This window comes from Scyliorhinus canicula, chromosome 2 (genome assembly GCF_902713615.1).
Source record: "Scyliorhinus canicula chromosome 2, sScyCan1.1, whole genome shotgun sequence".
NCBI lineage: Eukaryota > Metazoa > Chordata > Chondrichthyes > Carcharhiniformes > Scyliorhinidae > Scyliorhinus > Scyliorhinus canicula.
In genome coordinates this window covers 180,882,427-180,899,003 of record NC_052147.1, presented here as the reverse complement: position 1 = coordinate 180,899,003, position 16,577 = coordinate 180,882,427, and the positions used below count along the sequence as shown (strand labels likewise).

At 43.7% G+C, this 16,577-nt stretch overlaps 1 protein-coding gene across 5 annotated transcripts in view; it reads left to right on the top strand.

Moving 5' to 3' along the window:
• Nucleotides 1–16,577, top strand: part of myo1b (myosin IB) — a 336,645-nt gene that overhangs the window by 300,812 nt on the left and 19,256 nt on the right. For all 5 annotated transcript variants that reach the window (XM_038789125.1, XM_038789124.1, XM_038789122.1 and 2 more), the window contains 4 exons: nt 1,585–1,719; nt 2,898–3,004; nt 11,492–11,624; nt 15,734–15,886. In XM_038789125.1, coding sequence (XP_038645053.1) covers nt 1,585–1,719; nt 2,898–3,004; nt 11,492–11,624; nt 15,734–15,886 — 528 coding nt within the window. The remainder of the gene's footprint in view (nt 1–1,584; nt 1,720–2,897; nt 3,005–11,491; nt 11,625–15,733; nt 15,887–16,577) is intronic.

The following is a 16,577-nucleotide window of genomic DNA, read 5'->3' as shown; positions in this document are numbered from 1 at the left end:
AGGCTTTCGCTGATGAAGAATGGCTTTAAAATGTAGTGATTGTTACTTAGGCCAGGGCTATGCAAGGGGAGATCCATACGTCAAAAAAGGCAATACATTAATCATGGGTGACTTTAATCTTCATGTAGATTGGGAAAATGAAATTGGTAGCCTACGGAAGGATGCATAGAGTGCATTCAGAACAGTTTTCTAGAACAATATGTCGTAGATCCAACCAGCGATCAGGCTATTTTGGTGGCTATGTGTAATTTACGGGATGTGGGCGTTGCTGTTTGGGCCAACATTTATTACCCATCCTTAGTTGCCCTTCAGAATGTGCTAGTGAGCTGCCTTCTTAAACTGCTGCAGTCCATGAGGTGTAGATGCACAGCACCATGCTGTGAGGGAAGAAGTTCCAGGATTTTGACCCAGCGACGGTGAAGGAACGATGATATATTTCCAAGTCAGGGTGGTGAGTGACTTGGTGGGAACCTCTGGGTGATGAGATTCCCAGGTATTTGCTGCTCTTGTCCATCTAGATAGTGGTGGTCGTGGGTTTGGAAGGTGCTGCCTGAGGAATTTTGGCAAGTTATTGCAGTGCATCTTATAGATGGGGCACACAGCTGCCACTGTTTGTCAGTGGTGGGGGATTGAATGTTTATGGAAGAAGTAGCAGGTTTAGTAAACATTCTCGGAATACAAAAGCCCTGAGGAAACAGTGACCATAACATGGTAGAATTTAGCATTCAGTGTGGGAGGGAGAAACATGGTCAGAAACAATTGTGCGAAACTCATTAAGGGTAATTATAAAGAAATTAAGATAAAAATTAGAAGGAGTGGACTAGGAAAGGAAGTTAGCAGAAAAGACAGTTGTTCAGCACTGGCTGACATTTATGAAAATAGTTATGATTCCAAAGATATATCCAGTGAGGAAGAAGGATTCAAGGAAAGGATAAATCAACCATGGTCAACCCAGATTGTGACCCCTTGCCAGCCTGGCACTCAGGTGGCACTGCCAGGGTGCCAGGCTGGCAGTGCCAGGGTGTCCAGGTGGCACTAATAGTGCCAGGGTACCACCCTAGTCCAAAGAACATGCACCAGGGCCAGGCTCCGATCCCTTGGGCGACTCCCGTGAGTGCCATTCCGTCTAGTCACCATTTGTGACAGAGATGAGGAGTAATTCCTTCTCTGAGAGGGTAAGTGTGTCTGTGGAATTCTTTACTGCAGAGAGCTGTAGAGGCTGGGTCATTAAGTGTGTTCAAGGTTGAGATAGACAGATGTATATTTATATTTATTCATTCAATGAGATGTGGGTGTCGCTGGGTGTCGAAAGCTAGTGATTTGCAGCTAACCTGTTGGACTTTAACCTGGTGTTGTAAGACGTCTTACTGTACTCACTCCAGTCCAACACTGGCATCTCCACATCATGTTTAACAGCCAAGCCACTCGAGCTTGTTGTTGAACAGAATTCACAACAGATCACGTGGCCTCTTTCTTCTTCCATTTTCCTCTCAATTAAAGGTACAGTCCTGAAACACAGCAATCTTCATTATAACCTCATTTTTAACAGCACTGACTGTAATGCATTGCTTTACTTTAAACCAGATACAAAAGTATTTCTTAGAACTGAAGAAGAAGCTGCCTTCAATGTCCCCCACAGAGACGACCTGGCCTGCGCGATCATACCTCTTCCTGGACAATACACACACTGAGCTGAAGAGGATCTTCCACCTATGGAGGGTACAAAACAAAATAACATTTTGTCAGATTTTAATAATTAAATATTTATGGTAAAGCCACCATTGTCTCAGATGATCATAGACTACTTTCCCCTTTGAGGGAGGAGAGCTGGCGGATGGTGATTTAACCTGAGGATTACCACACCTCTGGCGAGGGACAAGGGTGAGAAGGCGGGCCTTCATGAATATCCTCAGCCGGTATGGGAATTGAACCTGCGCTGCTGGCCTTGCTCTGCATCACAAACCAGCTGTCTAGTCAAGTGAGCTAAACCGGCCTCTGGGGCCAGTCAGCAGCACCCAGGATCCCCGTGGTGTCAGACCCCGACAGTTTAGAGGTCAGAACTGTGTAAAGTTTAGAGGCTTTTTAGTGCTTACCACAAGAAGTGGCAAGGCTGATGTATTCAAAGGCTTGCCATAGTTTGATTATCTGAAGACTGACATCTTCGATACTGCTGTAATTGATACAGTGTCAGTTGATCCCTTAACAAGACCTCCATTGTGTCATTGATATTCCAGCTACTTCCTTCACAACAGTGCTCTCTGGTGACACTGTGGAGGCTGCCAGCATATCCTATCTCCCTCCCACCTATGGAACTTACCCACCTTGCCTAATTGGATGATGTTCCAAGCAGTGGATCTTTAGTTGGTTGGCTCACATATGGCTGTGTGTGAAGTCCCACTGCTGATGTGATCCGAAATGGTCCTGAAACATGAACATTCTCAAACTCTGGAAGCTTCAGTACACTGTTTCCAATAGTCAACCTGACTGAGTGTCCCATTTTGGGACGACGAGAATTTATCTAATACAATAGAAAACTATTATAATGGTTTCCTTGCAGAAAGCTATCAAAAACTCCGGAAAGGGTAACAAAAATGGTCAGGCATTTCAAATGGATGGCCTTGACTTGGTCAGTCTTTTGAATGACTGAAAGAACAAAACAATAGGCTGATGGTGTTTTGGGAGTCAGCAATTCACCTTTGTTCATTTATAACAAACATTACAGTACCATTCAGATTTAAAGAGCCATTAGGCGAGGTAGAAGCAATAACAGCTCACATGCTTTGTTGGATAACATACAAACTAAACCGGAGAGTGTGGCGTCTTCTTGGATTTTCATTACGAAAAGGAAAAGGAGATTTTAAAAAAAATTATAACAAACTGTTGTGCTCTGTTTGCAGTGCAAGAAGTACAGGGATCAGTTCACAGCACAAAAGAGAGCTATTTTCGAAGAGAAGCTCGAGGCTAGTGAACTGTTCAAGGATAAAAAGGCATTGTATGCCAACAGGTAATTACCAATGTTAGGCACAGTGCTGGATACATTGTGAAGTGTTCGTCATAAGCACAACGCTTTAAAATCGAAAAAAAATTATTTATCCTGGACCAATTAACACTAAAACATTTCAATGCAGGGTACTATTTATATTCTTATTACTGTTGTGTGACTGATGAAATTGTTGAAATCTCCTTTGGCATTTGCTAATATACACTTCTATTTTTTTTAGAAAACAAAAATAATAATTAACTCAGTAATGATCATGCATCGAGAATTCACTGAACTTTATAGCCTTTCTCCTTCAGGTATAACTCGGGTACTGCATTGAAAAACAATTGCGATGATTACACAGAAGCATAAAGCAGATATGAAATGCAAAATAAGGATGACAGTGTGTTTTTTTGAAAGTGATCATCAGTTTTGGCTCTAATTTTGGTGAATGATTATCCAAGTACAATAACAATGAAAGCAGGGGAATGATTTACAAAACTATTTGCACTTTGCAAGGTCAAATTTGACCTCTCGGCTGTAAAATGCCTCGAACACTGCTCCACCTAACCAGATGTTCCTTTAATTCACATAAAGAGGTTATTTACAGCACCTCCTGGGCATCTGGAGCCAGATAGGATTATTGGAGAAGGACCTCCTTCACAACAGAGGGCCTTGGCTGAGGGATTGCTATTTATTTCAAGAAGAAAAAATAGAATTTGTTTTAAGCCTTTGTGTCAAGACGGCTGACAGGAAATGGCTCATTATAATCCAGGTTATCCCGTTTTTATAGATTAGCTAAATTGACTGTGTAATGTTCTTGTCGGATGGCCTGATTTATAATTTAAGAACACTTGTAGCTAAAGCTATAAACGATTTATTTACATTAACTGTGGGTCAACTATATACAAAACAACAGATGAATAACAGTATGATCGGCACAGGCAACCTCTTTCTTCCAGCTCTCCAGTTAGTCTGCGGTCACCTGACTCTAACACTCACTTGTATACCAATGAGACTCCTAGTGGTCAGTTGGTTAATCACCACATTCTCTTTCCTTTGATGGAATAAATTAATACATTATCATCAGTATATTTACATGTGATACTATTAGCCTGTGGGTCTAACAGTATTAATTTTTTCTTTAACATTTTTAAAACTGGTTTAACAAATATATATTACATATATACATGCTCACAAGAACAGCAAGCATAGTATATACAAATAGTCCAATTCTACAGATTTAGTTAATCAGGTTTTTTTCTGAATCTCTTCTTTATTATTATTGTCACAAGTAGGCTTACAGTAACACTGCAATGAAGTTACTGTGAAAAGCCCCTAGTCGCCACACTCCGGCGCCTGTTTGGGTGCACAGAGGGAGATTTCTGAATGTCCAATTCACCTAACAAGCACGTCTTTTGGGACTGTGGGAGGGAACCAGAGGAAACCCACACAGATCGAGGGAAGAACATACAGATTCCACACAGACAGTGATCCAAGCGGAATTCGAACCTGGGAACCTGGTGCTGTGAAGCAACAGTGCTAATCACTGTGCTACCATGCTGCCCAGTTGACCACTGGTTGACCTTCTCAACGTTTGACCTTGCTGCTCAGAACTTGTTGATTAAGTGTTCTCCATCACATTCGCATGCTGAGGAACTGCTGAACTGACTCTGCAGCTGACGTTTAACTGACGTAGATTTGTCATCCATCACATTGTTGTGAAAGTCTTCTCTGGTTTTCAAGAATGCGCAACAATTTCTTCTTCAAACCAATCCTTCCTCTGTCTGTACATTGTAGGAATGAGGTGCTATTTCTTCAAGTGCAATGGCTTTTCTCGACCAATTGTCTGAATCTTCTATTCTTATAATGTCATCACTACTCAGAGGTGGTAAAATTCTGGACACTCTATCATAGAACTGCTTTTGTTTTGCTTTAATGTTTTTCATTTCCTGCAGTACCACTGCATTTTCCCCCTTATTTTCCAAGTATGCAGGTCTGGTACGCAACCTCTATTCATGAGTGACTCTGCTGGCGATCTACCATGTGACAATGGTGACGCTCTGTAACTCAATAGTGCGAGATATCGATCAGATTGGTTGTCCATTGCTTTCTTCAACAATTGCTTAACAATATGTATATCTTCTTTTGGCTTTTCCATTGGCTTGTGGGTACAACGGACTCGACATGACGTGATTGAAATTATACACGATTGAGAAGTGTTGCCACACTTTACAGTTGAAACAGGGACCGTTGTCACTCATGGCGACGTGAGGAATTCCGTGTCTAGCAAAAATTGACTTGGTAAGCAGTATTACACTGCTTGCCGTTATGCTTGACAGTAGAGCCATTTCGGGATAGTTTGAAAAATAGACTATGATCATTAAATAATCTTTCCTTCGTAGGTGAAAGAGATCCATCGCTACTTTCTGTCATGGTGCCGTTGGTAAATCAGATATTTGCATCAGATGTTTGCTTGCAACAATGCGTCTGGCATGTGACACAACAACTGACTATCCTGTCAATATCCTTCTTTATACCTGGCCAGTAAACAGAGTCATGAGCTCTCCTTTTACACTTCTCAGTCCCAAGATGTTCTTCATGTGTCCTCTTTAATACATCCTTGCGAAGAGATTAAGGTATGACTATAGTGCTCAAATGAAGTACTATTCCATTAATGATAATGAGCTCAGATCTTATATTGTAGAACTCCATACATTGACCTCTGGTCCGGTGTGAGTTGATGGTCCTCATCACCTCTTGAAGAGTTTGATCCTTCCTGGTCTCTTCTTGGATCTCACCTACTTTTGTATCTAATACTGGTAGTAATGTGGAAATAAGATTAATAATCAGATCTACATCTGCAGCAATTTCACAACTAATACTTTGCAAAGGCGCTCTTGATATGCATCTGCTAAGAACAAATATTTGCCTGACGTGTAGATGAGATTGAAATCAGAGCATTGTAACTTGATCGTTAAACTCTGAATGCGCAGAGACATCTGGGTGAGATTTTTTTTTAATGTTAACCAAAGGATGATGATCTGTCCCAACTGTGAAAGTTGAAAACCCATACACGTAGCCATGGAATTTTTCCAAGCGTACAACTAAACACAGGCATTCTTTTTCGATTTGAGCGAACTCTGCTCTGTTGTCATCATGGATTGTGATGCATGTGTGACTGGTTTCCAATCGCATGCTCGAGTTGCAAAAGAACTGCTCCTGGACCATCTTTGGACACGTCTGTTTACACTTTAATCTGTTTAGATGGGTCAAAAAATGTGAGAACTGGCGTGGTGGTTAGTGAAGTCTTGAGCTTCTTCCACTCTTGCTCATTTTGCTCAGTTCAAGTGAAATCCGTTGTCTCATGCAATAGATCTCGTAGACCTATTTTTGATGATAGGTTTGGAATGAATTTCCCTATAAAATTGATCATGCTGATCACTCTTAAGATGGCTTTCTTGTTTGGCATGTTGAGAATTGCTTGGATTTTGTCCTTGTCCGTTTCAATGCCATGCAATAAGAGATTGTCACCTAGGAATGTGACCTCAGTTATTCCAAATTGGCACTTTTGCTTGTTGAACTTCAGCCAATTTCCCCTGATGCTTGTTACAACTTTAAGCAACCTCGTATTGTTCTCTCTATGATTCAGCCCCAAACGATGATATCATGTGACGTGTGCACCTTCTATGCCTTTGGTTATGTGCTCCATGGCACGGTGAAAAATTTCTGATGCTGAAATTATGCCAAACGGACATCTCAGAAAGCAGGACCGTCCAAAGTGCAGTATTTTCTACTTTGTTCCTCTTTATTTGCCAGAAACCTTGAGCTGCGTCAGTTTCATAAAAAATTGTGCATCTGCCATCCCAGATGTGATTTCCTCACGCTTTGGTATTTGGTAATGTTCTCCATGCATATGCGAATATCGCCATTCTTTTTCTTTACACAAATCATGGAGTTTACCCAATCGGTAGGTTCTTCTATCTTTCTGATTACTTCTAATTTTGTCATTCTGTCTACCTCCTTTTCGAGTCGATCCTGAAGAGGTGCAGGTACTCTTCTTGGTGCCTGTATCACAGGTTTTGCATCCTCTTTGAGTTGTATCTTGTTGGTGAATAGTAGTGTACAAAAACCTGTGAATATATCGCTGAATTTGCTCAGCATGTTCTCAGAATCGTCGGAGTGTTGATCCAAATCTTTTGAGGATGCTATATACCAACTGCACTAGACCTAAGTCTTCACAGGACTGATCACCTAACAATGAATCCATGCTCGCATAAACAATACAGAATGGGACGGAATAAACTTTGTACTTCACCACCACACCCAGGTCACAAGCACCGTAACATGTAATGCTTGAACCATTGTAATCTCTCAGAGATGTTTTGTGATTCCTTCTAATCAGCTGAATTTTTAGATTGTTTAAACCAGTCATGCTGATTAAATTGGTTTTGGCACCAGGATCTAACTTCAATTGGACCTCATTATCACCTCAAGTGGTAGCAGCCATTTCTCCAGATGAACCGCATTTATTTTAAATAGAGTGCCTGTTTACATTTTTTTAAGTGCTGGAGAATTTTTTGATGTCTCCAAAACATTCTTCTTCTGTGTTATTACTCCAAGAAACAATGATGTTTCACCACTGGAGGCTGTGTCTTTCACTGTGCTGACGGATCTGGGGATGAGCTTAGAATAACAATTCTGAGCAAAGTGATTTTTTTTTCTTTGCATCTAGAACAAAACTTGCCAAATGCTGGACACTGCCTTAATTTGTGTCTTTGACCACATCTTTTACACAGAAATACTTTGTCCTGACCTTGAACCTGTTTGTTGATTGTATGAGGAGCTGCAGGAACTTTCCTGCTTTTTTGGATGTTTTTTTGGAAAATAGCAACAACCGGAGTGCTTTCCTCCAAGAAGACGCCGCTATTGCTGAGAAACATTTTAGAATGCTGTGCTTCTAGCTGATGAGCCTGACAAATCTTCATTCTTTGTTTCAAAGGTAGCTCCGATTCCCTCAGCAACCATTCCCTAAGGTTATTTTCATTCACACCAAACACAATCTGGTCACGAATCATGGAAGATTCCGCCACAGAAAAATGACAGGTTTTAGCTTTTAACTTTAACTCAGTAATGAAATGATCTATGGACTCTTCTGTCTTCTGCAAGCGTGATCTAAGCACATAACATTCATTAATTTCACTCTTTCTGGGGGTGCAATGTTCATCGAATCTTCAAGTTACTTTGTTAAAATTGTTACTCTCTTAATCGTTTGCAAATTTGAAATTATTCAACATAGCAATTGCTTTGGGGCCTGCCACAGTTCGGCGAATTGCTACCTTACGTGAATCTAATTGATCTCCTAAATTCACCGCAGTAAGAAACAGATTAAATTGTTGTTTAAACATGTGACAGCTGCTGTCCATATTACTTTGAAATCCAAGACTCATTGGTGGTTCAACACTGATGTTGTTAATTCTGGTAGTCTGCAAAATATTCAAATCTCTGAAGACCTCTTGGCAGGCTGATAGTTTTTTTTAGTGATTAATACAATCCCATCCTGGTACCATGTAATGTTCTTGACGGATGGTCTGATTTATATGACAAGAACGATTGTAGCTATAGCTATAAATTATTTATTAACGTTAACTGTGGGTCAACTATATACAAAACAACAGATGAACAACAGTATGATCATGCACAAGCAACCTCTCTCTTCCAGATCTTCAGTCAGTCTGATGTCAGCTGACTCTTTCATTACCACTTTTATACTAATGAGACTCCTTGTGGTCAGTCGATGAACTACAACACAACCATGATATCACCACAGACTGGATGGTTGGTTTGTGATGCGGAGCAACACCAAAGGGCCGTTTCAACTCCCATACCAACTGAGGTTATTCATGAAAGCCACCACCTTCTCAGCCTTGTCCCTCATCTGAGGTGTGGTGACCATCAGGTTAAATCACCACTAGTCAGCTCTCTTTCAAAAGTCGGGGCAGCATCCTATAGTCCTCTGGGACTCTAGTGGCATTTACATTTTAATCTTCTCCCTCAGGCGAACAGCCCCAGTTTATCTAATCTATCCATTTAACTAAAGACCCTCATCCATGGAATGATTTTTGTAAATCTTATTGCACCCTCTTTAAAATCTTCACATTCTTCCTAAAATATGGTGCCCAATAATAGACAAAATGGGCAGGCTTCTCCGCGAACCGGCGGGACGGGCCACTCCTGCGCCGAGGAGTGGCGTGAACCACTCCGGCGTCGGAGTGTTTGGCGACGCACCATTCGGCGCGGAAGGGCTTGGCGCCACGACAACTGGTGCCGAAGGGCTTCTGCCGGCCGGCACGGGTTGGCGCATGCGTGGGAGCGCCAGCATGTGCTGGCGTCATCCCAGCGCATGCGCAGGGGGTTCTTCTCTGCACCGGCCATGGCGGAGGTTGACAGCGGCCGGTGCGGAGGGAAAGAGTGCCCCCACGCCACAGGCCCGCCCGCGTACGGCTGGGCCCCGATTACACTGTGGGGGCACCCCCAGGGCCAGATCCCCCCGCACCCCCTTGAGGACTCTGCAGGCCACCCATAGAGCCAGGTCCCGCCAGTAAGGACTTGATGTGATTTACGCCGGCGGGACCCAGCGAAAACGGGTGGCCACCTGGCCCATCGCGGGCCAGAGTATCGCCGGGGGGGCGCTGTCAGCGGCTGCTGATCAGCGCGGCGCGATTCCCCCCCCCCCCCCCGCCAAAACCCTGGCACTGGCAGCCAGCGGGGGTGGGATTCTCGCTGCCCTCGGGCGGTTCTCTGACCCGGCGGGGGGGGCGGAGAATCCCGACCCATATTCCAGTTGAGGATTAACCAGTGTTTTGTGAACATTCACCATAACTTCCATGCTTTTGTACTCTGTGCCTCAATTTATTAAGCCCGGGATCCCGTACGCTTTATTAACCAATTTCTCAACTTGCCATGCCACCTTCAGCAATTCGTGTATGTATACCCCCGGGTCTCTTTGCTCCTGCATCACCTTTAAAATGGTATTCTTTAGCTACATTACCTCGCCTCATTCTTCCTACCAAAATGTATTACTTCACAAATAATAGCACTCGATGTGAAGAATGACTTCTTCTAACTTCATCCTTTATTCTTTTGGTGGTAATATTGAGCCCTTGGCCCTTGCTGCTGTTTCACAAACCCTTGGAAATAAGATTTCCCACTTACTGTCAAGATCAAGCATTCTTTACATTTCCCCTCACTATTCGTTGTTTCAGTTAAAGTCACCTACTTTTTGATCTTTCTACAAAATGATAGCCCCTCAATCCTGATATCATTCCATTGATCTTGACTGTATAATTTCTATGCATTCAATGGTATTTCTATAACGGTGCCACAGCTCTACATAGTATTCCAGCTTTGACCTTACTAATACCTGTACAACTTCACCATCACTTCTGTACTTTTGTGTCAGTGTCCTTATGGATAAAACTAAGAATTCCTTTTTGGTAGTTTATGGCATTTTCAACTTGGACTCTCATTTTCAAAAAGGTAAATATCTGTCCCCCAGAATTAATGGCCGCTATTTCCCACATTAAATAAAGTTGCCATAGTCCCAGGTGACCATAGACTGCTTTCCCCTTTGAGGGGGAGAGCTGACTGTGGTGATTGAAACTGACAATCATCACAGATGAGGGGCAAGGTTGAGAAGGCAGAGCCTTCATGAATAACCTCAACCGGTAAGGCAATTGAACCCGCTCTGTTAACAATGCTCCATATCACAAACCAGCTGTCCAGCCAACTAAATTGGCCCCTTTCCACAGTACTTTAATCAGTGACTGCACAGTCCAATCGTTCAGACTGTAACAGTTGCAGTTTCAATCCACAGCCTGTTCTGAAATGCTTGATTTCAGCAGGGGTAGCCAGAGTTCCTGCCTCTGATTTTTATTCAGTGACCCTAGTTGGAAAGTGCATAAGGGTGGCCGTGGGGCAGGTTGTTATGGCCATATTATCATCGGAGCAGACGGACATTCAGCCCATCAAGGCTACTCTGCCATTCAATGAAATCATATTATGGGACAAATGGGCGATTAAATGGACTATTACAGTCACTGTTTTTACTCCTGCATGGGGAATTGCTGTTTAGGTGAGGTTCCCCACCCTGCCTGGCACCTATAGAGCTAAACAAACCTTTTCAGACAATGGCAGCCAAATATTTGCAAAACAATTTTAGCTTTGTCCAGTTTGTTCATAGTGGAGTTGTGCGATCATATCAACTCCCTCAATGCTACTTGTTTTCGAAAATAGAATGGTATTAACATGAAAATGTTGCTGTTCATGATTACATTTTTATCACAGTTGATCTTGGGCAGCGCCAACTGTATTTGGATTCAGCTACCAGACTTTGAAATGCTAATCGGGTATTTGGAGTTCTGTTAAATGAAAACAGTGTGATAACATAGGTACATAAAATGACAGTGGGTTCGTTCATTGTAACTTCAGTTCTGGAATTTTCCTCTACAGTGTTTGTCAACCTTTCCAAGGTGATTATCTGGAAATCAGTAAGAATCCCAAATACCAGAAGCTGACTGCTGCTGTGGAAGAGAAGATTTTGCTGGCAGATGTTGTGAACAAAATTAATCGAGCTAATGGCAAGGTCAGAGCAGTTTGGTTTGAAGTGTTTGTGTGTGACTGGTATTTTCCCAGAGATGTTTTCATTCCACCACCATAACCTTACCTAAAGTGCGGCGAGAACCCCACTTCAGTAAATGCAAGGCCCTGCAGCTGTGTGGAAATTCAGTCCAATGTCTTTGCACTTTGACCCAACCTAAACTAGGAAAACAGGCTGCCTGGTGACATAATGGGTGAAATACAGCATGTGATTCCATAATGAGTAATATGGAGCAGTAAAGTTCAAGGTTCAACCTTATAATAAATGAATTAGCTAATCTCATCCAGGCTGCTGCTGAACTGTTCTCCGTAACACCAGTTCACAGGAGAGTAAAAGATCAGAGTCCGGATTCTCCAAAATCCCGGCCAAGTGTTGACGCCGGCGTAAATTACGGAGTGGTGCACATTTGCGTCAACGGGCCTCCTGGTCCAGCGATTCAGCGGCCCTCAGGGGGCCAGTACGCCACCAGAGTGCTGCGCGCTGCTCCGCCGCTGAAAGGTGGCCCTGCATGGACTGGGCGGGTCTCCCTCCCCTCCCATTCCCTGAACCTCTCATCCATCCTCCCCTGTTCAAATCCGTAATCTGCCTTGATTGGCATTCACCCCCAACCCCGCTCCCAACCTAAAATGGTGCCGAAACTGTCTCCAAATCTTCAGCTTGGCCACCACCACCGGATTCACCAAATACTTCCCTGGGGCCATCAGAAGTAATGCTGTTGCCAGTGCCCACAACCCCCACCCCCTACATGAACCCGCATCCATCCTTACCCACAAAGCCTCCGTCTCCCTATTCCATCCCCGTACCCTCTCTGCATTCGCCTCCCAATAATAGTACATCCGATTCAGGAGGCCCACCCCTCTGACTGCTGCCCCCTCGCAATACCATCTGGCTTATCCTTGCCACCTTCCCCACCCATACAAATGAAGAGATAAGCCCATCCACATCTTTGAAAAATGCCTCGAGCAAAAAGACCAGCAGACACTGAAACAAAAACAAAAATCAGGGTAAAATATTCATCTTCACCACCTGTACCAGGCCTGCCAATGACAGAGGAAGATTTCCCACCTCAACAAATCAGCTTCACCTTCCCCACCAAGCTAGAAAAATTCAACTTCCGAAGACCTGCCCAGTCCCAGGCCACCTGCACCCCCAGGTACCAGAAGTGAGACACTGTCACATGGAATGGCAACCCCACCCCTGTAGAGGAAACCACAAAATACACACTTTTCCCCAAATTCAGCTTATACCCTGAGAGCGTCCCACATCTTTGAAACAAACCCATTACGTCCCCACCGAGGAGCCCAGCTCCGAAATATATAACAACAAATCATCCGCGTGCAAAGTCATCCTTTGTTCCAACCCCACCCCCACCCCTCACTATCCCCTTCCGCAACTCTGAGCTCCTCAGTGCAATGGCCAAGGGCTCCATCACCAATGCAAACAGAAGGGGGGGAACATGTGCACCCCTGCCTCGTTCCCCGGTACAATGGAAAATACCCTGAATTCATATAATTCGTGCTCATGCTCGCCATAGCACCTTATAAAGCAACTGCACCCACGTCACAAAACTTCGGCCCAATCCCAAATTTCCCCAATGCCACAATCCGATAACTCCACTGCACCTGATCAAATGCCTTTTCCGCATCTAATTCCACCACCACCTCCAACCCCCCTCTCTCTGTCGGAGAAAGCACCTTATTCAGCATCCGCCTTCACATTCAGTTACAACTGGCTGGCCTTAACAACCCCGTCTGATCCTCCACAATCACCCTCGGAAGGCAAACCTCCTACCTTAACACCAGGATATTTGCCAATATCTTGACATCCATATTCAGCAGTGATATAAGCCTGTGCGACCCACACTCTACTGAGTCCTTATCCTTCTTGAGTGGCAACGAGATGTATCGCATATCCCATCATTTTCGGCAAGAACCCCCTGACCATTGCGTCCTTAAACTTTTCCACCAGCAACTTCACCAGTTTGAGCTTCAATTCTTGTAAAATTCGACTGGGAACCTATCTGCTCACGATACCTTCCCCACCTGCATCTTCCCATTTGCTGCCTTCACTTCCTCTACCCCTACTGACTCTTCCAGACCCTCCTTTTCCGTTTCACCCAACCTCTGGCACTCTAACCCCCAAACCTTGCTCATCCCCGGTGGCTCTGACTTAGACAAGTCCCTATAGAACTCCTCAAACACCTTGTTAATCTGCTCCGGGGCCACCACCAACTCCCCCGTCCTATCCAGAACCCGACTTGCTCCCTTGCCGGCCTGCCTACGAAGCTGACCTACCAACATACGATCTGTCTTATCCCTGTAATTATAGGCAATCCCCCTTCTTTTCAGCTGATGCACCCATTTCCCCATGGACAGAAGATCAAGCCTTCCTCTTTGCCAGGAGGCCTGGATCTGGGTCCCCGCATACCTCCCATCCACCTCCAAAATGTCTTCCATCAGTCATTCGTGCTCCTCCGTCTACTCCCCATCTACCTTGGTGTTAAACAAGATCACCCCTCCCTCACTACTGCCTTCAGAGGCTCCCAAACCACCGATGGCAACAGCTCCCCCGTACAATTGAACCCTACTTCCCCCTTTCCCATCAACTTGGCGAACACGTTCGCAAAATATTTGGTTGGCTTCGGGCCCTCCACCCCCTCGGGCTGACCCACAATCCTCACATTTTTTCTCCTTGTCCTGTTAGCCAGGTACTCTACCTTGGATCTTAGACCTTCATGGACCTCTGCCACCTTCCGCAGCTCCTCATCCATCGCAGTGAACGGGTCGCTATGTTGCGACAATGCTTCCTCGACCCCCTTCAACTTCTTGCTCCCAAACCTTGACCAACATCTTAGTTAACGCAACCTTTATTGCGACACCTACTATTTAAGCAAAGCCATCATCTCCCTCGGTAGCCCCTCTAAATATTTGGCAAATAGCCTTTCAAACTCCCCCAACACCACCTCGGTCAGAGTCTCAACCGTGATGGGAGCGGCCCCACCCGACAAACCGCCCCTGCCATGTTTCTTTCTGTTGGATTCACAGCAACACTCGCTGGAGGACATTCGCTCGCTGCCTTCTTCCCCTGACCTTTCATCTGGAACTTTGACATTCCACCGACTCCTTCGGACTTCCCACACCAGCTCGTCTAGAAAGTGCCCCAGAGACTGGGCATAAAGACCCATAAAACAAAGATTCTAGCAGGAGTCATCTAACGTGCAACCTCCACCTATGTGCCACCACCAGGAGTGCCCGTTTGAATGAATTTGCTATTTTATTAGCTGTTTGGCTGGGTTTGAGGTTCTATTCCGGTTCAGATCAGATTGGGCAGACTGGGCCGAGCTGAATAGAATGGAGCCAAGAATCGATTAGAAAACTCTGAATGCAATAACTAGTCCAGTATTTCATTGTGCCAATGCACTACTTGGCACTGTGTCATTTTACTCACACAATTAAAATTGATGCATGGCATCATACAGAAATGCCCAGTTTTCGGAAAGCTCTGGTTTCTGACTATCTGGATTTGAGGCACAGTACCTGCATTTTAAAATGGGCTGTCAACACAGATGGAAAAAGAGGCGAAAGCTGAAGAAAAAGATGTTTTATTGCACTTTGATCATTTTATATTTTGAATGATTAGTTTTGTCACTTGATACTCTCAACTGCAAACAAGAGGTAATTAGTTGGAAGAAAAAGAAATACCTACAAATTGTTCCCCAAGCAGAAATGTTTAGCTGTTACCCTACCCCAATTTGTAACCTTGAAACTGACCACTAAGCATGCACTGACTGAAAGAGCATTAAGGCTACTGATATACTGCTGGGTGGATGGGATTGTTTGTAATGTACAAATCAGAGCACTTGGAAATTAATCCAACTCCCTTTTAAAGCTCATATGGCTTGAGGAAACTTTGGTTTCAGCAAGAACATCTAATATAGTTGTGTGTAAGTGACTGTCAAATTTGCAGCAACATTATTTTGACAATCACGATAAGCTTGAGAAGGTTGAAATGGTGACTCAGTCCTTTGTGCGGAACTCTGACCTTATTTCTAATGATTTCTTATTTCTAATGAAAGTTGTTCTTGTTTGATGTAGGGAGCCCCAAGAATCTTCCTATTAACTCAAAGCAAATTCATCATAGCCGATCAAAAATCAGGTCAGATCAAATCCACCATTCCCGTGATGGACATCACCAGTGTGTCTGTTAGCAAACAGACAGATGGACTCTTTGCTGTGCATCTGAAAGAGGTAAGAGTTCTGTAGACCAGACATTAAATGTCCTCTTGTAGAAAATAGAAGTGGGTAAAACACCAGCAGCAATGTATCAGTAATCTGAATAAGTCATGTTCTTTGCAAATTTGTGAACTGAAATTAACAGGAGAAAGAATAATTGCTCACAATCTTCATTTTCTCCTTTGCCATGTCGAGCTAATTGTCCCCTATATGGTTGGTTGAAAATTAGAGTGACGCTCTTCAATTAAGCTAATTTATAAATCTTAGCAATCCATTCAGAATAATAAACCTAAAATTCAGTTATGTCTTTAGAAAAAGCACAACAATAAAATCCCACAAAATTAAAATATTTTGGAATAAATTGTCATCCCGGGTAACGTACTATTTAAATGGAACATAAACATTTCAATATATCCTTCTTTGGAAGTGGGTGTAATTCCTTTATGCCACACTCTTTTCATTCAACTCTGAAACTCCCTATTAAGTGTGCACTGTTTTAGTTCAGCTACTGAAGCATTTTTGAAGCGTATTCATAGTTGTAACATGTGATAGGGTGCCAGTTAGCTCAATTGGTTAGCATGTGGTTGAGAATAATGCAAGCAGCATGGTTCAATTCCTGTTCTGGCTGAGGTGGAACTTAACTGTCCATACTTGATATGGAGTGGTGCCCCTCAAGTTATATAATCAATTGTCTCTGTTCAGTAGC